The sequence below is a fragment of the Sciurus vulgaris genome, assembly GCF_902686455.1.
Source record: "Sciurus vulgaris genome assembly, chromosome: 15".
Lineage (NCBI taxonomy): Eukaryota > Metazoa > Chordata > Mammalia > Rodentia > Sciuridae > Sciurus > Sciurus vulgaris.
The window spans coordinates 84024635-84051439 of record NC_136476.1 but is presented as its reverse complement, the minus strand read 5'-3'; the positions used below and the strand labels follow the sequence as shown (position 1 = coordinate 84051439).

General features: G+C 50.9%; 1 protein-coding gene across 3 annotated transcripts in view; it reads left to right on the top strand.

Annotated features, from left to right (window-relative positions):
- The first annotated feature begins 465 nt into the window (after positions 1–465).
- ZER1 (zyg-11 related cell cycle regulator) overlaps positions 466–26805 on the top strand; it is a 29255-nt gene continuing 2915 nt past the window's right edge. Inside the window, exons 1-15 of one of the 3 annotated variants that reach the window (XM_079113906.1) lie at positions 466–854; positions 11261–11509; positions 12948–13098; positions 13331–13767; positions 14045–14221; positions 15027–15141; positions 15293–15439; positions 15762–15929; positions 21628–21843; positions 22660–22701; positions 22813–22932; positions 23571–23686; positions 24015–24203; positions 25022–25119; positions 26068–26170. In XM_079113906.1, coding sequence (XP_078970032.1) covers positions 11352–11509; positions 12948–13098; positions 13331–13767; positions 14045–14221; positions 15027–15141; positions 15293–15439; positions 15762–15929; positions 21628–21843; positions 22660–22701; positions 22813–22932; positions 23571–23686; positions 24015–24203; positions 25022–25119; positions 26068–26170 — 2237 coding nt within the window. In that variant the 5' untranslated portion in view covers positions 466–854; positions 11261–11351. Of the gene's footprint in view, positions 855–11260; positions 11510–12947; positions 13099–13330; positions 13768–14044; positions 14222–15026; positions 15142–15292; positions 15440–15761; positions 15936–21627; positions 21844–22659; positions 22702–22812; positions 22933–23570; positions 23687–24014; positions 24204–25021; positions 25120–26067; positions 26171–26805 lie in introns of all 3 variants that reach the window. The other 2 variants (XM_079113904.1, XM_079113905.1) reach the window with 2 other exon arrangements.

The following is a 26805-nucleotide window of genomic DNA, read 5'->3' as shown; positions in this document are numbered from 1 at the left end:
GGGAGGAGACAACCTTAGGACTCGGCGACCAGCCCAGAGGCTGAAGGAAATGCGGCGGCTCGCCATTTCCACCTGAGAGCTCGGTGGCCCGCGGCCCGAACGCTGAACCGAGGTGCAGCGTCAGCTACCCCTGGAACCCGGAGTCGGTCCACGGCGCCCGCGTGGAGGGGCGGGCGCTGAGTCAGTGCTGACGGTGGAAGGTGGAGTCGGTCCTGCCCTAAACGGTGCGTGGGCCCTGGGCTCACGCAAGCCGGCCCCTCGCAGGCCGGCCCCTCGCAGGCCAGGGCGAGCCCTGGGGGACGCGAGCTCCGGGCCGCGCCGGCAACGCACGGCCCCCTCCTCCCCTGTGAGCCAGGGCCGCGTCCCGGGAGGAGCCGCCGCGGAGCCCCGGAACCTTCCGCCGCCGCCGCCCGCGTTCGCCGCGGGACCCGCCGGGGGAACCCCTTCTCTGTTGCTAAGGGGCGGCCCCGGAAGTGACGCGCCCGGGGTTTGTTGACAGCGGAGGCGGCGGCGGCGGCGGCTGGCCGCTCCGAGTCGTGGAAGCCGGATCGGGGGAGGGGCCGGGCCCGGGAGGCAGCACCTGGCGGCCCTCGGCCCTGCCGGCAGCCCTCAGGGCAAGGTAACGGCCAGGGGGTCCCCGTCGTGACCCGCTCCGGCCCTGGGCTCCAGCCCTCAGCATCCCAGTCTCCGCCCCGCCGACCCCCGGGCACCCCGGACCCCGGCCCGAGACCGACGAGATCCCCAGCCTCCTGAAGCGCTCTGGCCCCGGATTCTCCCGGGCCCCAACCTGCGCTCCTCCTCGCCTACGAAGCATCCTGTCTGCTTCCCAGCGCTGAGGGCAGCCCCATCCCAGGGTAGGTCCTGGACCCCGGGCCAAGGGATGTACCTGCGTCCTGATTCCAGCCCCTCCTGCCTCCGGGACCTAACCATTGCCCCTGCAACCCCTTGCAGAGGTCTCTCTTGGCCCTTGGTGGGAGGGCTCCATTCTCCACCCCCGCCGCCAGGTCTGAGGAACGTGCCTTTAAAACTGAACTCCCTTCCTCCAGAGAGAAAATGACGCTCTGTCGTTCGCCCCTACAAGATGGGGGATGGATGTAGGGCTGAGAAGGCCAGCCACTGCCCCTCCTACCTGTTGGATGAGCTTACGTTTCCCCCAGAGCAGTGCTTAAAAGCTCAGGGACGGCTTGGATTCTGAATCAGCTCCCCAAAGGATGACAAGGTTCAGGGAAATCCAACAGGGTGGGAAAGGGATGGATGAGGTTCAGCCTGAAGGCCAGGAGATCTCGGTAGGTGAGTTGAAAGTGAAATTGACCGTGCTGGCCATTATCATGTTATAGGTGGAACTTGATTTGGCTGCTCCTTGACCTCCTGAATCCAAGATTTCTCGTCTTTGCCTGTGCCTAAGAGTGAAGTGGGCTTTTAAGGGGGAGGAGGATGCCTGACGCCTGGGGAAAAGCCTCCTGTATGATCTTTCCCACAGAATGTTTCTCTTTAGGGTTCAAACTCGTTAAAGTGAGCATGAGAGATAGATTTGAAAAGGATCACAGGAGGCTATGCTTAGAGGAGGAGTCAGTTGTCAGGGGTGAGGGGTCTCTCTCCTTTGGTTTACTTGCTCATTTAGCAAATAACAAATATACAAAATGTAGGATGGTGTTAGGTGTCATGGAGAAAAATAAAGGAGGAAGGACCATGGGAACCAGAGACTGGGGTCACCTCTTTATAAAAGGTGGTCAGGGAAGGTCACTAATGAGGTGATATTTGAGCAGAGATGAGTGAGAGAGTGAGCCATGCACCTCTCTGGTGGCAGGGCATTTAGCAGCAGGTGCAAAGGTCCTGAGGTCATGTGCTTAGTAATTTTAAGAAACAGTAAGAAAACAGAGAGCTGGAGCAGAGTGAAGGAGAGAGTGGTTGGCAAGGAAATCGAAGAAAAGTTGGAACCAAATAATGGAAGGAGCATGCCAGAGCTGTCTGTATGGTGCAGGGTCACAGGGTATCTCATGGGGTTCCCTTTTGGAACTGTGCTTGTTGAAGTGTTGCTGATGGTTGGAGAAAGTGCCAGATTTGTTTTAGATGACAAATGACCACTGTGTTCTGGCCTTGTGTTATAAGTGCCCTTGTCCCATCTTTGTGATGTCCACTGATGAAATACATACCAGGAAACACACATAGAGCACCATAGTCAAGTCATGCTGTTAGTTGAGAGCATGTGGGCAAGAGACCGCTTTCTGCCTACGTCTTCTCATCTGTAAAATAGGGCTGTTGAGTTAAATGAAAGCTTTGCTGGAGGATTTGGCACATAGCTGTACCCAATACGTAGCAGTGGATGAGGAGGAGGAATGGTCTGCCTCAGAGCCTTTCAGAGCTCCAGTTGGTAGTATCACCAGCTTCGTCTGCCCCCCTGAACTAGTAGGACTTGGGGGCATATTGGGGAGACACAGGAGAAACTTCCTGACACCTCTTAGTGGTGACAGTGGTTGTATAGCCAAGCTGGTAGGTTGGCCCTGACTTTTTGGTAGTGGGGGGAGGTGAAATGGAGGCCAAAAAATCCCTTCTGCCCCCAAAATGAGCAAAATGATGTTGTCAAAATGAATGCCATCTGGAGACAGGTTGGGAAGGGCAGTGTGCTCTGGGCCTAAATATGAGGTTGGGGACATGTGGCCGGCCTACAGGTGGAGGCAGCTGATCCTGGAAGTGTGTAGCAGAGGCAGAGGCTTTGCAGCTTCCAGAACTGCACTGGCTCTCTCTCCTCCCCTGCAAGCCTAGCTGTAGCATCAGGTCTGGGCCATGAACTGAGCACAGCAGCTGGGTCAGAGGATCTAAAAGGTCAAGTTGGTGGAAATGTAGCTCAGTGGTGGAGGACTTGCCTACTATGTGTGAAGCCCTGGTTTCCATCCCTAGCACCATGAAAGGAAGACAGGAAGAAATTGAAATGGAGAGGTTAGAATGCTTAGAAGCTATGAGCCTGCGTCTTAGAGCAGGCTGTTGTGACTAAAGCCCCAGACTAGTGACCTGGGGATCTGGGTTCAAACTGTAGCTCAATGGCCAGCATCCCCTCTCTGGGCCTCAGTTTTCCTATCTATACACTGAGAATAATGTCCTCCTACTCCTGTTAACTCTGAGGGTTACTGAGAGGATGAAGTGAGACATAGGTTAGAAAAGAATTAGGTGCCCTCAGAAGCTCCCTGCAAAGGTGAAGAGCCATTCTTTCTTTTGTTTGTGTGTGTGTGTGTGTGTGTGTGTGTGTGTGTGTGTGTGCTCATGCACGCACACACATGTGTGTGGTACTGAGGAGTGAACCCAGGGTTTCACACAAGATAGGCAAGTGCTCTACCACTGAGATACATCCCTAGTCCTTTTTTAGATTTTATTTTGAGACAGGGTCTCAGTAAGTTGCCCAGACTGGTCTTGAACTTGCAGTTCTCCTAAGTATATCAGGCCTTGTCATTAGTGTCACTAGGATTCTGCAGACACATTCTGGGAGCCCACTAGGCAGAGGGATGCTCTTAGCACCTAGATTTTTGCTTGGCTTCAGCACCTCCACTGTTCTCAACTCCTGAAATGTGAGTTCAGAGACTCTTGTTGGGTCATCTATTTGGGAACCCAATCATCTATCTGATTCAATCAATAAGACTGGTTTTCCAGCTTCAGATGTGAGCAGAAGGGTCTCTCCAAGAGCGTGCTCAGGAACCTCACTCATCATAATTATTCGTTACCATCTTCCTGCCAGTATTTCAGGACATCTCTGCAGCAACCCCATGAGGCAGGTGCAATTCACAACACGTTCACAGGTAAGGACTGTGATCAATATTGAGTGTGGAACACACTAATGGGGGACCTCATAGAGCTCAGGCTCCTTCACCTGCAAGTAGCTGGTCACCCACCCCATGTATGATACAGGCCCTGTGGATTCTGTGGCGTTCCTGCCTTCAGAAAACTTCTAGTCCTCTAGAAAAAAAATGAGACATGCCCTTGGAATCCTTGCCAGCAGTACAGGATCATCTGTGCTCAGTGCTCGAGTGCAGAGTTGTGAGGATGCAGTATAGGCTTGTGCTCAGAAGGGAAGCCAAGGCTGGGAGAAACAGCCTGTGCCTGTAGCGTGTGGTAACCAGCCTGGTTTGCTGGGGACCTTGTGCGAGTCAGCACACATCTTTGAACATAGTATCTTCATCTGGAAAACAAACTGATAACGTGCCCCTTAGAGACTATCTGTGGCACTGGTGAAAACATCCCTGGAAAGCTTGAAGACGTTGACTTGTACTGATGAACACAGTGCACATGCATAGTCTGTGGCAGCCTACGTGGCCACTCAGCCTCAGCCACTGCACCTGTAAGTTGTAAACTGCAACTCCTGCCTCGTGTGGGGATTGAGAGAATAAAGAGAGTAACTCATCAAATGGCGAGCAGAGTTCTTGGCATGTACTTTGAACTCAGTGTGAGTATGATCATTAATGAGTTTGATTGCAAAATGAGAGTCCAGGCAGTCTGATTCCTTGCCTAGCCTAGCATCCCCAAGCCTGGTTCTCTTTTCACAGTATTTATTAATTGTTTAATTTTCAAAAGAGGAGGCATCAGCAGCCACCTGGTGGGGATGCTCACTCCTCCCTCCTTCCATTTCTGCATCTTCCTACAGTAACCTGCCCTACAAATTCAGTCCCTGGAGACCTTTCAGGCTGGGTGATCTCTGATCCTCACTGCATCCCTGCCCCTGGAGATCCCTGGCATTCACCCCAACTCCCCTTCCAGCAGCCTTCCACCCCCAGTCTCTGGCCCATGATTTGCTCCCTCCTGGCAAGCCTCCAGCCTCTGTAAATAGGGCATTTGTCTGGGTCCCCCCACCAGCTCACGGGTTAATATTTCACAGGGTGGGCATTGCTCCAGGGCTCAGAGTTTCTGGCTTCCTCAGCTTCTCTGTTCCCTGAGAATCAGGATGCTGGTGGGGTCCCTCGCCCCCTCCTCTGGTCCTCAGTTGTCTTTCCTCTCCCTTGGTTGGTTGGATGGGTGGACCAAAGAGCCAGTGGCTGGTGAGAAGCTCGGGTCTGGCTTAGGTTCGCATCCCACCCTGTTGCACAATCTCAGGCCAACTCTGCATTAATGTGTGCACCTCAGCGAATTCACCAGCAAATGGGCGGCAGTCCCGACCTCGTAGAGCTATAGTGAGGTAATTCCCACGCAGCAAACCTGTGCTCTGCTAGATGCCAGGCGCAAGGCAGCAGGGAGGATGCAGAGGATGTGCGTGGGCGCAAGGAGACAGTCCCCATCTCAGGAGCCAGGGGCTGGGGGAGGAGTCTTAGACAAATTGTTATGCAAACGATGAATTCTGTCCAAGTACTGGGTACTGGGACCTGTTGTTGTGTTGGTTAAATAAGAGACAACACAAAGTAAAGCCTACAAAGAGCTTAGTACCACTCTGGAGGGCCCAACATGGAGGCGGCAATGTGGCAGCTGCTATCGCTGCTGCCACCTCTGTCGCTGCTGCTGTTATTTTTCTCTCTTCTCTCGCACTGTCTCTTTCCCCCCAGAATGTCCTAAGTCCTAAACTTGTGATGGATCCAGTTTTAGAAAACCTGCAAGAGAAGGGACTGACAAAGGCACAGGGTTCCCAGAATTCCACATGGCCGGTGCCTGCCATGAGAATGAGAAGCCGTAAGGCCCCAGAGAGGGAGTGGGAAGAGACAGCGGCCTCTCACAGGTGCCAGGCCTGCAGCTAGATGAGGAACAAGTGGCAGGGTGTTCCAGCCCTCCGGCCTGCCAGCCTCCGTGCCAAGATGAGGACGGCTCCTTCCTCCTCCAGCTCACCCTAGCCCAAGGCAGCAGGGTTGGCACTGCCAAGGGGAGGTTAGCAGATGACACCTTCTGCCTGAGTTGTTCTTGGGGGGCTTCTGGTGGCCTGGACAATGGACACGGTGATGTTTCCTACAATGGGGGCAGGGCACTTGAACTCAGACCTGCAGAAAAGGAAAACCTCTGGCAGCGCTTCCCCATCCAGTCACAAGACTCCAGCTCTAGCTACCAGGTGGCCAGCCGGGGTCCTGGGCACAGTGGGCCTTTGCCCAGCCTGTGAGGCCTTCATCACTGCTGTCAGACACTCATTGACACTGTCCTGTGGATCAGGCTCCGCAGTGGGCCACCCTTGTTCATGTAGCCAGCAGTCCTGGTCCTGGGCCGGTGGCATCCACTCTCCAACCCCTGCTTCCAGTGTGCATCTGTTCCTTCTTCCCGAAATGCCTTTCCCTTCTTTCCCCACTACCAGAGTAAACTGGGGCTCATCTTCTGAGATCTCAGCTGAGATGTCACTTCCAAGGGAGCTTCATCAGGCCCCAGAGCCTCCGGGACCTCCCTGTCCTTCAGAACACTGGTCCTGGTTATGTGAGGTGTATTCATGTACTGCCTAGGTGGATGTCTGTCCCCTTCCAGAGCCAGAATGTTCCATGGGGGCAAGGACCTGGTCTGGTTTGCTTACTGTTGGATCCATAGCACTCAGCAGATAGTTGCTGGGTACACAGGCCCAGGAACATGATGCCAAACACAGCTGCTTAGTTCCTCCCCTGATGAGCTTCTGTCTGTCATGAATGCTAGAAGATTAAACTGGCATCAGGGTAGGGCCCAAGGAGGACATACAGAAGGAGCACCCTGCCAGGTCAGGGATGGCTTCACTAAGTTAGTACTTAGTGGCTTCACTAAGTTGACACTGGGTCATAGGATCAGCTAAGTAAGAAGAGAGTTTAGAGGTCATGCGGGCTGCTGTGGTCAGGAGATGCTTTCTGGAGGGAGGACATGAATATGTATTTGGGTGGAAGGTAGAGAGAGACAATATTTAGAGTAGAAAGTGGAATAATTAGTTGAATTTGGATGGCCCCTGTTGAAAGAAAATAGACTGAGCAAATGTTTGAAGGTGACCTGGGCCTAGAGCCTCTTGCCAGTCCAGTGAAGGAGGCCAGACTGGCTGGAGTAGGGGGTCAGAGGGACTGAGCAGGCCAGAGAGCTGGTTCTCATTCCAGAGGCCTCGGTGACTGCTGGAAGAGTTGGACCTGCTAGTTCCCAGCAGGGTGGGGCTTCCCTGAGCTGTACCTTCTGGTTCCGGGAGACGCTGTGGGCTCCTGACAATCCAAAAGCAAATGAAGGCAGAGGAAAGCCATGCCCAGGACCCAGGCATCCCACTTCTGGCGCCTTCTCTTGAGGGTGTCACATTGTTGGTGGGGCAGCTGACACAGTGGGCCTTGTGGGAGGTCTAGACCTGGCAACCCAGGTCTGGAGCTGCACTGGCACAGACTCTGCTCTGTGTGGGGCAGGCAGATGGCGTAAGAGAAGGCAATGAAGATCATGATAAAAATGACTGTCTTTTATTGAGAAATTACCACCTGCATCTACCATGCTAAGCCCATTCTGTATTATTCCGTGTAATCTTCACACAGTGGCTAGGGGACTGTGTCCCTATTTTAGAGAAAAAGATCCTGAGGCACAGGGAGGGGAAGATCCTTGCCCAGGTTCAGCTGCTCTTACATGACGGGACTGAGACTTGAAGCTAGGTCCACCTGACTTCAGCCCTTGTCCATCCTGGTCACTGATGAGTGGTGGTGCTGTGCTTGAGCTCGGAGCTGCTGGCTGTGGAGCCCACAATGCATTGCAGCCTTAGTTTGCACAGTGGCTTCTGTCTCTGAGCTTGAGTTTCCCCATCTGTGACAGGGATCATAACCAGCATTGGTTGTGTCCTGTTTGCGTCAAGCCCAGGACTAAGCGTGTCCCCAGGATTCTCATTTGCTTTACCAGCCCTGAGGAAACAGGTCCAGAGAGGCTAAATAAGTTACCAGTGAATTTTGGAGTCAAAGCTTAGATCCGTCTGACCACAGAGCCTGCACTTGTGCTGGGGATCGAACTCAGGGACTTGTGCTTGCAAGGCAAGCACTCTACCGAATGAGCTACCTCCCAGCCCGAGCCTGCACTTTTTAAAAACTTTTTTGGGGGGTAATGAAGATCAAACTCAGGTCTCCATTCATTATACCCCTAACATCCTAAAAACTTGTTTTAAATAGTCATCTCTCAGTGTTCATGGGGGATTGTTTCCAGGATCCCTCTTGGATATGAAAATTCAAGATGCCCAAGTCCCTTATATAAAATAGCATAATATTTGTGGAAAGCCTACATACCCCCCTCACTTGTACTCTAGAACATCTTAGATCCCTTACAGTACATGATTCAATGTGAATGCTGTAGGTAGTTGTAGTATGTGGGGAATAATGACATGAATAAAGTCTGTACAGGTTCAGTACAGTACAGAGAATTTAAAAAATATATCTTTGACTCACATTTGATTGAATCTGTGGAAGTGGAACCTCTGGATACAGACAGCCAACCATGTAGTATGCATAATAAAAGGCACACAAAATGTGAGTGCAGAGTTTGATGAATTTCCATAAGCGAACACACTTGTCCCATAAGCTATTCTGTCACCTAATTTCTGCTTGCCTGAAAGGTAGGCACTACCCTGACTTCTCATATCATAGATTAGTTTTGCTTATTTATCTCTTCCTCTCTGATATAGACCCTTGTAGGAGAATGTTGGTTAGGTTTAATTCCTGACTGTCCTAGGTTCTAGAAATTTCTTTTCTCTCTTTTCTTTGTGGGTGGGGGTGGGAGATAGGATCTCTCACTATGTTGCCAAGGCTGACCTTGAACTCCTGGGCTCAAGTAATCCTCCCACCTCAGCCTCCTGAGTAGCTGGGACTACAGGCATGTGCCATTGTGCCTGGCTAGAAATTGTTCTTGTTCAACCAATTTAAATATGAAGGTTCAGGCTTCATTCTCTGTAGTGGTGATCAGTACACTGTTAGCTGGATTATCACTGGACTGACTCCTCTCCTTTTTTTTTTTTTTTTTTTTTTGTACTGCGGATTGAAACCAGAGGTACTTTACCACTGAGCTCCATCCCCAGCCCTTTTTATTTATTTATTATTATTATTATTATTTTTTTTTTGCGGTGCTGGGGATTGAACCCAGGGCCTTGTGCTTGCAAGGCAAGCACTCTCCCAACTTGAGTTATCTCCCCAGCCCCCCTTTTTATTTTTTATTTTGAGACAGGGCCTTACTAAGTTGCTGAGGATGGCCTCAAACTTGTAATTCTCCTACTTCAGCCTCCCAAAGTGCTGAGGTACAGGTGTGCACCAGGCCTCCTACCCTTTTAAATGTGCACCTCTTTGGTGTCCAGGCCATTTTCTTACCTTTGTATTGAATCATAATATACATTTGAAAAAGTGCACACAGCATGATATACAGCCTCATGAATATTTGAAGTTAATGTGCCTGTATCCAGCACTCAAAAGGCTACAAACTCATCAGCATCAAGAAACCCTCTTCCAGAGTATCGCAAGTTCAAGACCAGCCTCAGAAACTTAGTAAGGCTCTATCTTGAAATTAAAAATAAAGGACTGGGGATGTGGCTCAGTGTGAAATACTCCTGGGTTCAGTCCCCAGTACCAAAACCAAAGCAAAAAAGAAAAGAAAAAGAAACCCCCTTCCGGGCACCTCTCCCCTCTAAGGAACAGTGCTGGTTTATCCCACCACAGATCAGATTGCACTTTTTGAACTTAAAGGAGTGATACCTAAATGGATTGATACAATGTACACTCTTGTGTCCAGCTGCTTTCCTGTACCTTGTGAGGTTCATCCAAGCTATTAATTAGTTTGATCGATTCATCAGGTGAATACAGAATATATTATCCATTCCAACCTCAGTGGACATCCAAGCCCTTTTCTTTCTTTCTTTTTTTTAAAGATTTTTTTTTAGTTGTAGTTGGACACAGTACCTTTATTTTATTTATTTATTTATATGTGGTGCTGTGGATCGAACCCAGTGCCTCACACCTGCTAGGCAAGCACTCCACCACTGAGCCACAACCCCAGCTCCCCCTCCTCCGGCCCCCGCCTCCCCTGGTCATTTTCTGTTCAGGGCCATTACATGTAGCGCTGCTATGCACATTCGTATATAAGTGTTCATTTCTTTGGTTATATATCTGGGAGCAGAATTGCTGAACCTTGAACATGTGTACGTTCGGCTTCAGTAAAGTGTTAAACAGCATTTCCACTGCACTCCATGTTCAAGCTGATTTGCGCTTCCACTGGCCGTGGGACTTCCTGACATTGGGTGTCTTTACCCCTGCTTGGTATTGCCAGCCGGTGGTGTGTTTTTTCTTCTGGTAACGGAGATTGAACTCAGGGGTGCTCTACCACTGAGCTACAGCCCCAGCCCTCCTCCTCCTCTTTCTTCTTCTTCTTCTTCCTCCTCCTCCCCCTCCTCCTCCTCCTCCTCCTCTTCTTCCTCTTCTTCTTCTTCTTCCTTCTTCTTCTTCTTCTTCATCTATTTTATTTGTTTATCTTTTTATGTGGCGCTGAGGCTCAAACTCAGGACCTCACATGTGCTGGGCAAGCACTTTACCACTGAGCCACTCTCCCCCAGCCCTTCTTATTTTGAGACAAGGTCTTGCTAAGTTTTCCAGGCTGGCCTTGAACTTGCGATCTTCCTGCCTCAGCCTCCCAAGCAGCTGGGATTACAGGTGTGCACCACCACACCTGATTTTAGCATAACACTTCCAAGTTCCAATGCTGTATCAGTACTTTTTTGTGAATGAATAAATGCAATTTTTTATGGCTCAGTAATATTCCACCTTTTGTGGGTGAACTGTGTTTTGTTTATCCCTTCTTCAGTTGAAGGGCATTTCAGTTGTTTCCACCATTTGATTACTACAAATAATGCTTCTATGAACATTCATGTACAAGTTTCTATGTGGACATATTTTTTTTATTTCTCTTGGGAGGCACCTCCATTTTTAGTCATACACCATGAGATTTAGTGATATTGCATCTGTGAAGCCTTGGCACTGTGCTCCCCAGGGAGAACTCGACACAGATCAGGAAGGAGCACACTGTCAGGACACCTTACTGTAGCTCTTAGGGTCTTGAGAAGCAGATGGTGAAAGTCCCTGCTATCCCCACCCAAACAGTGGTCCCCAACATGCATGTCCACCCACAAGCATTGTGAAGTCAAAGAAACACTGGACAAGGCCCCCTGTTCTTTAAGGTCAAATCATGCATAGATTGTGGCACAGCAGAGGTGGGTGGGGAGTCAAGAGTCCTGGCCTCAGCCCTGCTAAGCTGCTAATTTGAATATGATGCCTGGGGCCTATTTCCCTACTCAGAGAATGGACATAGGCAGCTGATGCTTCTGACTCTTATCTATGGTTCACTTGACTTCTTTGCCATTCCCCAGGTATAGCTCTGCCAATGATCCTTTGAGTACTGGGGAGTCACTGTTGCCCTTGGGGCCCTTGTCCTGGAGTGGCCACCTGCCTGCTCCCAACATGGCGTCTGATACGCCCGAGTCCCTGATGACCCTCTGTACTGACTTCTGCCTACGCAACCTGGATGGCACCCTGGGCTACCTACTGGATAAGGAGACCCTGCGGCTACATCCAGACATCTTCTTGCCCAGCGAGATCTGTGACCGGCTGGTCAATGAGTGAGCAAGCTTCTGGGATGGGATGGGGTGGGGGTCTTAGCATGAGTTTGTGCAGAGGTATTAGGACCATGTGGATACAGGAGAATGGTGACGTATCCATAACTGTAAAAGTATTTATGTGTGCACGTTGGTATGTGTATCCAAGAGTGCATGGAGAAACGAGTGTGGGTACACATGGAGTATGCAGCTGCCTGTGTGCATTCAGGGATGAGGTGGTGTAAAAACCTGCATGGAAATGAAGGAGTTATGTGCTGTCCCGTGTGTGTACGCTCACGTGTGTCCTCATCTGTGAATTAAGTGAACACAGACACATGGGTTTATGGGTCCCTGATAGAATAATGGATTCATGACCAGGGATCAAACCATCCAGATTTTTTTTTTTTTTTTTTTGTACCAGGGATGGAACCCAAGGGTGAGCAACACCCCCTGTCCTATTTATTTTTTAAATTTTGAGATAGGGTCTCACTAAATTGCTTGGGGCCTTGCTAAATTGCTGAGGCTGGCTTTGAACTTGCCATCTTGCCTCAGCCTCCCCAGCTGCTGGAATCACAGGCATGCACTACTGTGCAGGGCCAGAAAATCTTCATGCAGCTCCTGAAGGGACGTCCCATTGTTCTGTGTTCCTAGAGGCAGCTACAGCTCAACCAGGAAGCCTGGTTGCGCTGAAGGGAATTTCCTGAAGGGAAATAGACCAGAGTTGTACAGCAAAATTGGAACTGTGTGGTTACTGAGGACAGAGCTGGATGCATAACGACATCCTGAGGGCTAAATGTGGGTCAGGTATGGTTGGTCACTTTGCCAACCAGAGTTATTTTCATTTTACAGATAAAGAAACTGAGGTCCAGGGAAGTTCAGTTACTTATATGAACTTGCCCTGGTAGGGAGCCAGCAAGCCAGAATTTAGATTCAGACCCCTCCAGCAGCCCAGGATTCTGGCATGGGCGATGTCTCCATAGGATCTTATTGAGGGTTTGGCCTGTGCCCAATTGGGAACTGCAAACCACCTGGTTTAATCCACTTGCTTGAAAGGTCCTGGGAAGGACTAATGAGGGCTGGGAAGCCAGCGTGAAGGCGTGAATGTGGCCACATGGTGGTACTGCTGTGTGGGAAGGAGTGTGCTGGGAGAGGAGGCATAGGTATCTGTTTGGTAGAGGATTGCTGAGGCTTCTCGAGGGAAGAACTTGGGATTTTATGTTGATTGAGGCCCCTCCATCACCAGGTTACCCTGAAAGCTACCATTAGACCTCTGGTTTCTGGGGCATCTTAAATCTCACCTATAGTGTGGTCAGGATGGAGCCCCAGGTACAGGAGGAGGAGGAGGCGGAGGAGGAGGCTGCTGCTGGGGTGATTCTACTAGTCTTCATGGGTAAAGGGCTTGTGTTCCAAAGGGGACCCTGGGGCCTGGGCCCTTCTTGGAGCCAGGTTTTCTTCTTCCCAGGTATGTGGAGTTGGTCAACACCGCCTGCACCTTCGAGCCACATGAGAGCTTCTTCAGTCTCTTCTCTGACCCTCGCAGTACCCGCCTCACCCGGATCCACCTCCGTGAGGACCTGGTGCAGGACCAGGACCTGGAGGCCATTCGGAAGCAGGTAAGACTGTCCTCACCAGGGCATTGGTCACAGTGGTGGGGGGGCGGGGGCGGGGAGGCTGGCTGGGAGGGTCAGACAGCGGGTAGGGGCAGGTCTGTGCCTCCCATGCACCCGTCCCAAATGCTGCCCAGTGCCCTTCCCACTGTGTAAGCCCTTCCCAGCCACCTGTAGGTCAGGGCAAGGCCCCGGGCTGGGTGGGTGATAGTGTTGATGAAGCTGTGCCTGACCCCAGGACCTGGTTGAGCTGTACCTGACCAATTGTGAGAAGCTGTCCGCCAAGAGCCTGCAGACGCTGCGGAGCTTTAGCCACACCCTGGTGTCCTTGAGCCTCTTCGGCTGTGCAAACATTTTCTACGAGGAGGAGAACCCCGGGGGCTGTGAAGACGAGTGCCTCGTCAACCCCACCTGCCAGGTGCTGGTTAAGGACTTCACCTTCGAGGGCTTTAGCCGCCTGCGCTTCCTCAACCTGGGCCGCATGATCGATGGGGTACCTGTGGAGTCGCTGCTGCGGCCGCTCAACTCTCTGGCCGCCTTGGACCTCTCAGGCATTCAGACGAGTGACGCCGCCTTCCTAACCCAGTGGAAGGACAGCCTGGTGTCCCTTGTGCTCTACAACATGGACCTTTCAGACGACCACATCCGTGTCATCGTCCAGCTGCACAAGCTGCGGTGAGCAGCTGCCCTGACTCCCCGGGGCAGGGCGGAGGGGAGGAGGGTGTTGTCAGTCCTGGAGGGAGCAGGGGCCCCTGGCCAAATGCAGGGAAGAGTTGGAAGAGACAGTCCAGTAAACCCAACCCAGTGTTTCAGGTGGATGACTCTTTAGGGCACCTGGGTCCCAGCAGAATTTTTCCCAGAATGCCCAGGAACAGTGTGGCAAGCATAGGCCCTCCCCTGCTGTGGACTGAAGGAGTAGGGGTCCTGACGTAGGCCCCCACCCAATCTCCAGACACCTGGACATCTCCCGAGACCGCCTCTCCAGCTACTACAAGTTCAAGCTGACCCGGAAGGTGCTGAGTCTCTTTGTTCAAAAGCTTGGGAACCTGATGTCCCTGGACATCTCTGGTCACATGATCCTGGAGAACTGCAGCATCTCCAAGATGGATGAGGAAGCGGGGCAGACCAGGTAGGACCCACCTCCATGGTTGCTGATAGGCAGTCACCAAGTGCTTACTAAGGGCCCCTCTGCCAAGGGCTGTGCTGGGTGCTGGAGATAAAGAAGCAAGTCAGGCCCTGCCCTCTCTGGTCTGTGTGAGTCAGTGAGGACAGACATCTGGAGGACTATGACCCTCAGGGTCAGGAAGGACAGAGGAAGAGGAATGGGTTTACCAGTTTCCTGAGTTTGCCAGAGGGAAAGTATTCAAGTAGAGGGGACAGTGTGTGCAGAGGCCAGGGCCTAGAGCATGAGTGACTGGGAAGTTAGCAGTTGTTCTGGCTGAGGGCACAGTGTGATAAGAGGTGGGTAAGAGAGGAGGCTGCAGTATCTGTCCCCACCAGGTGTTTCTAGAGAGGCATTGGTGCCTGGGTGGCTTGGTGGAGAGGTCTTATTAAAACCCAGCCACCTGTAATTGGCTTTGGCTTATGGCCAGTTCCAGCTAGCTGAGTTTGCCTGAAGAGCTTGTCCCTTTGCGATTAATGGTGAACCCTAAAGACTGCGTGGTGTGACTAGGGTGAGATGGTATTTTCTAAAGATGACTGCAATAATACTCCTGTCCCACACATTCTGCTACAGTGTAACCTTGCCACCTTTCCATCAAGAGATGGGGTCTATGTCCCCAACCCTTAAAAGGGAAAGGAAGAGAAAACCTTAAAAATAAAAAGGAAGTGTCTGGAGGGCCTAGAAAAGAGGACATTAAGTAGATGCCTAGCCACTCTTGGGGAGAGGCCCAGGTCAGACCCTAAGCCACTGATCCCAGTACACTCTTTCCCAGCATCGAGCCTTCCAAGAGCAGCATCATGCCTTTCCGGGCTCTGAAGAGGCCACTGCAGTTCCTCGGGCTCTTTGAGACCTCCCTGTGTCGCCTAACACATATTCCCGCCTACAAAGTGAGAGGCAGGAATGGAGGGTGCATGGGGTGGGCGCCCTGGGAGAAGGGAAGCCCTGGGCGGGCGGCAGTGTCTGGGGCCAGAAAACAAGCTGGGATGGGGATCCCACCCTGGCCTCTTCTGGCTTGTCCTAAGCATACCCCCTCCCCAGGTAAGTGGTGACAAAAATGAGGAGCAGGTGCTGAATGCCATAGAGGCCTACACGGAGCACCGGCCTGAGATCACCTCACGCGCCATCAATCTACTTTTTGACATTGCGCGAATTGAACGCTGCAACCAGCTTCTCCGGGCCCTGAAGGTCAGCCCCAGCATGGGCCCTCTGCTCCCTCTGCTCCCGTCCATCCCACCTGGAGGGCCTAAACTTGGCTGAGCCGTGTACGCAGAGCCCGTCACTCTGTACCCCCATGCATCCCCGGGGAACGGCCAGTCAGGCCTCAGAACCCCAGCCCAGCAACGACAGTGCCAGACTTCTTCCACCCGGCCTCTTTCAGGCCCTGCCCTGATTCCTGACCCTTCCCAGCCTGCCTGCCCCAGAGGAGCTCCCAAGCCCTCCGAGAGCCCACACCTCTCAGCTCAGCTCGCAGCTCTTCCAACCCAGGCCCCATCCTGTCTTAACACAGCTGGTCATCACTGCCCTCAAGTGCCACAAATATGACAAGAACATTCAGGTGACAGGCAGCGCTGCTCTCTTCTACCTGACCAATTCCGAGTATCGCTCAGAGCAGAGTGTCAAGCTGCGCCGGCAGGTCATCCAGGTGGTGCTGAATGGCATGGAATCCTACCAGGAGGTGACGGTGAGCCCCCTGCCCACCACAGTCCACACGTCCTGGCCCAGGCATCCCTCTCCTGCCCACTGGCCCAGACACAGCTCCCTCAGGGGTTCGCCTGGCTCTCCAGGCCTCCTTGCCAGCTCCCCTTCCCAGGGCAGCACTCTCAGACTCAGGTCCCCAGAACCCAGCCCCATCATGACCCACAGCTGTCCTACCCCCAGCCACTCTGCGCCACGTGGAGCCCAGGGATCCGTGCCTCCCGCCTCTTGGCCTCAGGCATGCTGTCTCTGCAGCCCTTCTGCCCATCACACTCTGCTAGGATGCATTTCTTCTAGTAGCTACTTCTCTTGTAAAAGTAATAAAAATTTCACTATACAACAATTATAATTACAGATGTAAAGAAAATAAAAATCTCCCCAATCCCACCATCCAGAGATAACCACCATTGCCAGTGGATAGGCGTTGCTCTGTGTTTTAGTCTGTGCATATGTGTTTAGTAAATGGGGTAATTTTCAAAATTCTCTGTACTGCTTGTAAAATGTGGACGTGTACTTCAATGGTGTCTTGTGAATGCGAACATCCTCATGTCAGCAAACATTCTTACACCACATGTTGTGTGTGTGTGTGTGTGTGTGTGTGATGGAATCCAGGGCCTTGTGATACTATGCAAATGCTCTACCACTAACTAGCCAAATCCCCAGCCCTAACAATTTTTTGTCTGGTACTTGGAATCAAACCTCAGCCCTTAACCCATACCAGGCAAGTGCTCTACCACTGAGCTACTTCACATGCCCAGCCCACAAAAAAGAAAAACTGGGGAGGGATGCTGGGGACTGAGGCTGGGCATTACCACCGAGCTACAGTCTCAGCCCTCTTCATTTTCCATCTGGAGATAGTCTCGCTAAGTTGCCTTAAACTTGGGATGCTCCCATCTCAGCTTCCTGAATTGCTGGGATTACAGGTCTGGGCCACCACATCCGACACAAAATTTGTTTAAAATATTTTTTTAGTTGCTAAAGGACCTTCATTTTTATTTATTTTTATGTGGTGCTGAGGATCAAACCCAGTGCCTCACACATGCTAGGCAAGCTCTCTACCACTGAGCCACAACCTCAGCCCTCCAACATGAATTTTTAAAGTAATGTCTCTTTTCTGATTAAAAAGTAAGATACCCAAGGCTAAAAAAAAATTAAAATTAAAATTTTTGCTAGACACAGGGGCTCACACCTGTAATCCCAGCTACTCAGAAGACTGAGGCAGGAGGATCCCAGGTTCGAGGGAGGCCTGGGCAACTTAGTGAAATCCTGTGTCAAAATGGAAAGAACTGGAGATGTAGCTCAGTGATACAACACCCTAGGGTTTAACCTCCTACCAAAACCAAAAAAAACAAAGCAAAAAACAGAAAACCCCAACTAATATGAGAATGAATTGTCTAGAAAGTGAAAGTCATGCCCAGTCTCCTCCCAGCCTCAGATATAGCTGGCTCTGACTACTCAGTTTCATAATTGCTGACCCCAACCTGGTGCTCCCTGTCCTCTTCCACAGAGACCATTCAGCTGTGGCCTCCACAGGAGCCTTGAGGCGGTAGCCGAGCCCCACACCACAGGCTTGCAGGTCAGGGCTCTGCCGAGTGTGCTAGTGGCAGTTATTGGGTCAGGTCCCCATGGCAGAACATTTAGATTGTTGTTTTTTTTCCTAATTAGTTTTACATGACAGTGGAATGCATTTATGCACTTTGATATATCATACCTAAATGGGGAATAATTTCTCATTTTTCTGATTGTACATGTTGTAGGATCACATCAGTCATGCAGTCTTAGATATTTTTAATCTTACTCTTTCAAACAATACTTTGCCAACTATACTTAATTACTTAATAATTACTTAATTACTTAATTATGATTATCATAATACATTTCTCGAGTAGAATTGCATAGGCAATGTGTGTATATGTGTTAAGCATTTGGCACCTATTACCACACGTTCCCCAGAAGGGCCAGCATGGGGACACAACCTCTGCAGGCATGAGAACCCACTTCTCCAGCCTTCTGAGTGATTGCTCTTTCTACATTAAGATTGAATTTAGGGGGTTGGGGAGATAGCTCAGTTGGTAGAGTGCTTGCCTCGCAAGCACAAGGCCCTGGGTTCAAATCCCCAGCACTGAAAAAAAAAAAATTTGAACTTATAACCAGATAAAAAGCAATGTCTTCTCTCTCTCTCTTTTAATACTGGGGATTGAATGCAGGCGCTTTAACACTGAGCAACATCCCTATCCCTTTTTATTTTTCATTTTGGGACAGGGTCTTTGCTCAGTTGCTGAAGCTGGTCTTGAATTTGCAATCCTCCTGTCTCAGCCTCCCGAGTTGCTGGGATTACAAGTGTGTGCCATTGTACCTGGCTGGGATATCTTTTTTTAAAAAACTTTTTTAAAAACTTTTTAAATTTATTCATATTTTTATGTCACATGCTAGGCAAGCACTCTACCACTGAGCCACAACCCTAGCCCAGATATTTTTTAATGGAAAAAAAAAAGCCAGATGAATTAAAAAGCCCTATCAAACAAATAGCAATTAAAATAACAAGATCACATGTAATCCTAAGAGCATGTCGGTTCCCAACATTGACCAAGGAGTGGGGAGCACTCCCATACTTTCTGCTGGCGTGGGATGAATTGTACAGCCTTTTGTGGGACAATTGGCAGAACCTGTGGAAATTGCAAATGCATCTACTTTTCAATCCAGGAATTCTGCAATTAGAAATATTCTTAGAAATGGAAACTGGGGCTGGGCAAACTCTGTACACGCCCAGTGACTCAGGAGGCTAAGACAGGAGGATCACATGTTTAAGGCCAGCCTCAGCAATTTAGCGAGACTCTGTATCTAAAAATAATAAGGGCCAAGAATAGCAGGGTGTGGTGATACACACCTGTAATCCCAGTGACTTTGGAGGCTGTGGCAGGAAGATCGTGAGTTCAAAGCCAGCCTTAGCAACTTAATGAGGCACTAAGCAACTCAGTAAGACTCTATCTCTAAATAAAATGCAGATTAGGGCTGGGGATGTGGCTCAGTGGCTGAGTGCCCCTGAGTTCAATCAACAATACCACAAAAAGGGGGGCGGGGGCAAGAATATAGCTCAATTGTGGAGAACCACTGGGTTTAATCCCCAGCACCACTAATAATAATAATAATAATAATAATAATAATAATAAAATAATAATGGGGGGGCTGGAGTTGTGACTCAGTGATAGAGCACTTGCCTGGCATGTGTGAGGCCCTGGGTTCAATATTCAGCCCCACATATAAATAAATAAAATAAAGGATGCACTGACAACTAAAAAAAATACAAAATAATAATAGCGCACACACATATGTATACACATACACAGAGACATACATGTGCACATTCTTATTTGATTAAGTAGAAATCAGAGGAAACTGAACTATTTTAGGAATAGGGTCCTGGAAAAGTAACATATGATCTAACCACACAATGGGCTATTACAATAGAATTCCTAGATTCTACATGGAAAATGTCCACTACGTAAAGTAAAAGAAGTTTTGAACCAATCTGTATGATATCTTTTGTGCCTCCTCCCCCCACAAATATATGTTCGCATTTGGATGATGGAGAAATCTAGAAGGATGTGCACCAAATGCTTAACAGTGATCACTTCTGGGGGATGAAATGGGAGACTTTTCTGCTCAGATAGCATTATATGAACTTTTTAGAGCAAATAAGTATTGCTTTTATAATTTAAACTTTTTAAAATTTTTTTGTAGTTGTAGATGGACAGCAAGCCTTTATTTTATTTGTTTTATTTTTATGTGGTGCTAAGGATTGAACCCAGTGCCTCACACATGCTAGGCAAGCGCTCGGCCACTGAGCTGCAGTCCCAGCCCCTTAAACTTTTTCTTAAATTAAAAAAATATGGGCCTTGCAGGCCATATAGCCCATCTGTTAGAGTGCCTGCCTCGCATGCTCGGGGCCGGGTTCAAGTCCCCAGCACTGTGGGATTGTGGAAAAAACAAAAAAATATGGGCCTGGCACCATGGCACACACCTGTAATCCCAGTGGCTTAGGAGGCTGAGGCAGAAGGACCACACGTTCAAAGTCAGCCTCTGCAATTTAGCGGGACCCTGTCTCACAATAAAAAAAAAGGGGCTGGGGATGTGGCTCAGTAGTAAAGCTCCCCTGTGTTCAATCCTGGTACGAAAAAGAAAAAAATGGGAGGCTGGGTACAGTGGTGCACACACGTAATCCTAGTTACTTGGGACTGAGGCAGCTCATGAATTAGAAGCCAACCTGAGCCACTTAGTGAGACCCTGTCTCAAAAGAAACTTTATAAAGGGTTGGTGGTAGAGGTCAGTTATAGAACACTTGCCTAGCATGCATGAAGCCCTGGGTCCCATCCCCAGCACCTAAAAAAAAAAAAAAAAAAAAAAAGTTGTGTGTGTGTGTGTGTGTGTGTGTGTGTGAGAGAGAGAGAGAGAGATAAATAAACAATCATATTGGAGGAAAAGAACCAGGTTAATCAGGGGTTATGTAAGTATGGTGAATATCCAATATCTAATAAGAAAGAGGAAAATGTGCTAACACTGTAAAAATATACATAAAGCTGCAGATGGTGCAAAGAGAAATTGAGGATGTGTAGCAACCAGAGCCTCAGACACTGCTGCTGGGAGTATCAACTAGCATGACTACCCTGTAAAAGTTGGGCATTACCTATTAAAGTTGTAGACATGCACACCTGTGACCCAGAAGCCCCTCCAAGCATGTGTGCCCTAGAGCAACCCATGCCACGTACCCAGGGCGCATGTATAAATTCACCGTGTACAGTAGCTGACTACGGCAGTCATGTGGTGTTCATTAGCAAGAGAATGGGTATCAGGCAGTGGAATGCTATATTGCAATGAAATGATCTTGCAAACTGTTGACCAGAAAGAAACAAGAAGACCCAGGTGTGATGGAGCTTGCCTGTAATCCCATTGACTTAAAAGACTGAGGCAGGAGGATTGCAATTTTTTTTTAAAAATTTTTTAGTTGTCAGTGGATCTTTTTATTTTATTTTTACTCATATGTGTTGCTAAGAATCGAACCCAGAGCCTCACACGTGCCAGGTGAGCGCTCTACCACTGAGCCAAGCCCAGCCCAAGGATTGCAAGTTTAAGGCCAGATTAGCAAGACCCGTCTCAAAGTAAAAAAGTTAAAAAGGTCTGGGGGTGTAGCTCAGTGGTACTGGGAATTGAACTGGGTTCAAAATAACAACAACAACAAATAATAATAAGAAGAAGAAGAAATAAAAAGGGCTGGGCTGTGGTTCCGTGGTAGAGCGCTCGCCTGGCATGTATGAGGCCCTGGGTTCCATCCTCAGCACCACAGAAAAGTAAATTAAAAAAAAAAAAAAAAAAAAAGTATTTAAAAAAGAGAGATTGACTGACTGAGAGTGATTTCCCTGGAGTGGGCGTAGGGGTGGGCTGGAGCGTATGGCCAGGAAGGGACATTTGCATTGGCCATGCTGTCTGTGACCCGGGTGGCAGGGCTTGTGTGTTCATTTTATAATTATAAAATCCACATGTACAGTCCTCACATTCTTCTCTGAGTGTTTCTTCTAGAGAGCCCGGACCAGCTGGGGGCCTCATGCCTCCGGAGAGCACCCTGAGCCCTGCTCCCGAGTCCGCCCCTGAGCTTGCTCTGCTTGCCTCCCACCCCTGCCCAGGTGCAGCGGAATTGCTGCCTAACCCTCTGCAACTTCAGCATCCCCGAGGAGCTGGAGTTCCAGTACCGCCGGGTCAACGAGCTGCTGCTCAGCATCCTCAACCCCACTCGGCAGGACGAGTCCATCCAGCGCATCGCCGTGCACCTGTGCAATGCCCTGGTCTGCCAGGTGGACAATGACCACAAGGAAGCTGTGGGCAAGATGGGCTTTGTTGTGGTACGTGGCTTGCTTCTGCCTGCTCCCTGAGGAGCTGGTTGGGGGTCTGGGGCTGGGCACGAGGAGTGGGGAGGAAGGCCCATGGAGGCAGGAAGGATTTAAGCTAGACCAAGGGAAGCACTTCCTTTTCCTTTTTCTTTTTTTTCTGGTGCTTTGGAATCAAACCCAGACCCTTGCGCATGCTAAGCATGTGCTCTATTGCTGAGCTACATCCCTAGCTCCTGGAAGAATTTCTTAGTGGTGCATGTTGCTGTGACCCTGTGGATTCCTTCCGCCTCTCCCATCCTCTGCCACTCATCCATTAGGTCCCTCTTGACAAGTCACTTGTGCTTCCTCAGACCTGATTGATGTCCCCGCACACATCCCAGCCAGGATGAAGCCAGTGTGTTCTGTGTGGGCCTCCCCGCCCCCCGCCCCAGTTAGTAGCTCTGTAGGGAGAAGCACAGTGCTGTCTGAGGCCACTGTCTACTCTTGTCCCCGCCCAGGACAAGTCAGGCCCAGGTGAGGAGGAGTGTAGGTAATGCTGACAAGGATTCCCCTCCTCTCCTTTCAAGCTGCCACAGCAAAGGCTGTGCCCAAAGTCACAGCGAGTCAGCATGGGGCGGGACAAGCACCCTGGCCTCCTGGTGCCAACTGTTCAGGACTCATGCCTTATAGCCTTCCAGTAGCCTCCCAGGGCCATGTGGAGATTTGATCTTGTTGGGATGTGTTCTCCAGGAAGAGGCTGCCAACTCTCCTCTCCGTCTGTCCTGGGTTCTTAGGGGCTGAGCTCATTCAGAGCCCAACCCTCTGGCAAGTTCTTTCTTCCACCCACAGACCATGCTGAAGCTGATTCAGAAGAAGCTGTTGGACAAGATAGTAAGTTGGGTCTTCGGGAGCCACTCTGCCCTTCCCCCAGCCCGGAGGGGACAGGCTTGCCCAGGGACGTCCATGTATTGTCCCGGTGCTGAGCCCTGCCCACCCCCACAGTGTGACCAGGTGATGGAGTTCTCCTGGAGCGCCCTGTGGAATATCACAGATGAGACACCTGACAACTGCGAGATGTTCCTCAATTTCAATGGCATGAAACTCTTCCTGGACTGCCTGAAGGTAGTGTCCAGCCGCAGCGCTGGAGCCCCATGATGCCTGTGCAGTGCTCTCCTGGCCCCCTGCTCCACAGCTAGACCCCCAGCACCCCTCAGGGGGCTCCCACAGGCTACCCTGTTGGTTCCCCAGCCCGGGATTGGCTGTGAACAGAGCAAGACCCCTTACCTCGAGCTGGCTGGGACTCTGTAAGGCCCGCCTCACCTCCCGGGAAACCCAGCTCTGTCTTCTTTCCCAACCATCATTTCTCAGGTTGTCCACGCTGGCTGGAGCCCATCGTGATGTCATCCCAACAGAATTCTGTCCAGGAGTATGGTCTGTCATCCTAAAAGCAGGCTGTGATCCTCACTCTAGGGTTCAAGGGCATCCCAGAAACACATATTCTGAACTTTGATAAATGGAACCATGTTTGTCCAGAGGCGAGCTCTCTTCTCAGCCTTTGTCTCGTACAAGGAACCTCCACCTTTTAATCCCTCACCAAGAGTGCCGGCTCTCCTGGGCACCCTGGAAAGCAGGAGGCCTATCGTAACCCCTTTATCTAGTTGGAATGGCCAGACAGATGCCCATAAGCTTTTGGGTTAACGTGTCAGAAACTAAGTAATTAGGTACTAACTGAGTGGCTGCAATGGCTCTCATTTTGCCAGGAATTCCCAGAAAAGCAGGAACTACATCGGAATATGCTGGGACTCTTGGGGAATGTGGCAGAGGTGAAGGAGCTGCGGCCTCAGCTAATGACTTCCCAGTTCATCAGCGTCTTCAGGTTGATAACTCTTGCCTTTCCCTTTTTGCCTTGGCTGCCAGGATGCTTAGAACTATAGTCTACTCAGTTGCCACACTGTTCTTGGCCTAGGTTTCTGTTACAGTTGTCACCTTCCCTCTGTAATGTGGTTTCTTATTTTTTCAACCTTCCACAAATGGTCCTGTTGTAACTCTCTTAAGTAACCTCAAATCCATTTTAGAAGGAGTCTGAGTATAAACAAGTGACAAAGGAATAAATAGTAACTCTGGCTCCTGGTTCCTAAGTGGCAACACAGCAGCAGCATCCACAGAGGGACTGGGACCCCATTTCTCTTTCTTCCTGCTGGCAGCAACCTGCTGGAGAGCAAGGCTGACGGCATTGAGGTTTCCTACAACGCCTGTGGGGTGCTCTCCCACATCATGTTCGACGGGCCTGAGGCCTGGGGCGTCTGTGAGCCCCAGCGGGAGGAGGTGGAGGAGCGCATGTGGGCAGCCATCCAGAGCTGGGACATCAACTCCCGGAGAAATATCAACTACAGGTGCGGGCGCAGCCCAGGGGGGCCAGCCAGAGCCCTCTGCCTTTCTTAGTCCTCTAGGGACAGCCACACACAGCCAAGGGCACGGAGGACACAGCTCACGGTGCAGCTGGGTGCGTGTTTCCTGCCCAGCGCCTGCGCGTTACCAGTGCTCCATCGGGCATCCCGCTCTCATTCCCCAAAAGCCCTGCCGCTGGCCTGCGGGCGCCCCCTTCCAGCTTTCCTAGGCACATGTGTCATTCCTCCCAGTCCAGCTGGGGTCAGTGCTGCTGCACTGGGACAGAATCGCCAGTTATCTTATGACCGAGTCCCTTGTGTTACGCCATGCTGTCCCGATGGACGTATAAGTTGGACATTCAGTTGGGGGTGGGGGTAAGGCTCACACCAGCAGCTTCGCTGAGGCCCCAAGTACTATAGCTCCTGGGGTGGGAGGAGAGAGCGAGGGCGTGGAATCACTGGTACATCTTCGGGGCTTTTGGACCATAACTTCAGGTTGGCCCAAGCAAGGCCCTGGGAGGAAATGTGGTCACTTTCTGCTTCCCTGTTTGCTTTTCCCTTCGACCCCCATGGTGGTCCCCTTTGCTGACCTCCCCAGCTTTCTGCTCCACCTGACCTGTGTCCACCTGCCTCCCTCTTGTGCCCCTTGGAGTTCCTTGGTAGAGCCTGCAGTGAGGTAACGGGCCAGGTGCCCCCTCTCCCTGGCATCTTACCATTGGCCCATGTGTGCCCTAAGGCCCTTCAGGGTGGAGAAACCTCAGACAAAAAAAAGCTTTGCCCCCCGCCCCCCTCCCAGGCAGAAGTGACTGGTTTCTCTTTCTCAGGTCCTTTGAGCCAATTCTGCGCCTCCTTCCCCAGGGCATCTCTCCCGTCAGCCAGCACTGGGCAACCTGGGCCCTGTACAACCTCGTGTCTGTCTACCGTGAGTGCCCACTGCCCTTGGTCCCGTCACTCACCCAGCTGGGAGCAGAGGTGTCCTAGGGAGCACTAGGAGGGCTGGTGGGCACTGTGCCTCAGAGCAGAGCCTTCCACGCTCAGCATTGTGGGATGCTGGCATGATGGCTGTCCCCTGCCACGTTACCAGAAGACAGCCAGCAGTCAGCTTTCTTAATTCTTCCTGCCCCACTATGAGTGAACAATCAAAAACCTATTTACAGGCTGGGCTTGTGGCTCAGAGGTGGAGCACTTATCTAGCATGTGTGAGGCACTGGGTTTGATTCTCAGCACCACATATAAATAAATGAATAAAATAAAGGTTTATCAGCATCTAAAAATATATTAAAAAAACAAAAAAACAAAAAAACCTACCTGCTTCTGCACCACAGTGGTGTTTTGTACATAAATACAGGCCCCTGAGCCAGAGCAGGGACCATGCCTGTGATCCAACCCTGGAGGTTGAGGCAGGAGGATGGCAAGTTCCAGGCCAGCCTTAGCATCTTAGCGAGACCCTGTGTCAAAATAAAAAAGATGGGGCTGTAGCTCAGTGGTAGAGGTCCCCTGGGTTCAATCCCTGGTAACAAAACAGGGCCCTGGGTCTGCTGAATCCCAACACCCAGAGACAGGGAATCTGCATGTTGACCAAACTTCACAGAGGCTCACGGTGTCTAGGGCCACTGGTTCTGGTAGTTTCCACTGAACTAGCACTGGGGGAAACGCAGCAACGGTGAACCACAGTAGGGAAGTCTTTCTAAGGACTCACCTGCTGCCCCCCCAGGGGACACAGCAGCTCCTCCCATGAGGCCAGGCAATGCAGCTTGTCCCTGCTCCCACAGGGCCCCTGCAGCTGGCTGCCCCCTTCAGGTAGTCCTTGAAGCACGGGTGGGTTTCCGATACAGGCTGATGAAAGAGCCCTGTCTGCCCTACCTCACAGCTGACAAGTACTGCCCCCTGCTGGTCAGAGAAGGCGGAATGCCCCTTCTGAGGGACGTGATCAAGATGGCAACCGCAAGGCAGGAGACCAAGGAAATGGCCCGGTAAGAGACCAGCAGTGTGCTTCTGTCTGGGGCCTTGATGTGGGGGTGTGAGGGACTCCGCTGGTTAGGAATAGCTGAAGTTTCCAGGGGCCACTCAGGGTTGAGTGGTGGGCAGTGTACGGATGTCCAGCTGGGCCCTTTCAGGGCGACTTCAGCCACAGTGCAGTGGGAAACTCGGAGTGGACCTGCTGCCCTGATTGGTAAGCTTGGTTTTCTTTTGGTCCCAACAAACTCCATCCTCTATGACCAGGCACTGGCAAGTAACTCATATTTTTGGCCAAAGACATTGCAAAAGAAAAGGACAGAGCATGGCGGGGTGCGTGCCGTAGATCAGATGGGAGGAGGCCAGCGCTCTCCCTGAGGGGGTGAGAGTCGTGATAGAAGAAGGAACACTGCCCCTGTTGTGGGCAGGCCCCCACCAGTGCGCGAAGCCCTGCGCTCGGCCCCAGCACCGCAACGCGCCGTGAAGGTCGCGGACGGTCGCTCTGTGGGTGTCATTGCTGGACCTGAAGCATCAGTGCCGATTGTCCTATCAAGCTGGACACAAGAAAGACTCAAGGATGCCACATGTCGGAAGGAGCCGTGCTGGCAGTGACCTTCCTGTGTCCAGGGTCCGTTGGAGAGGGGAGTGTGTC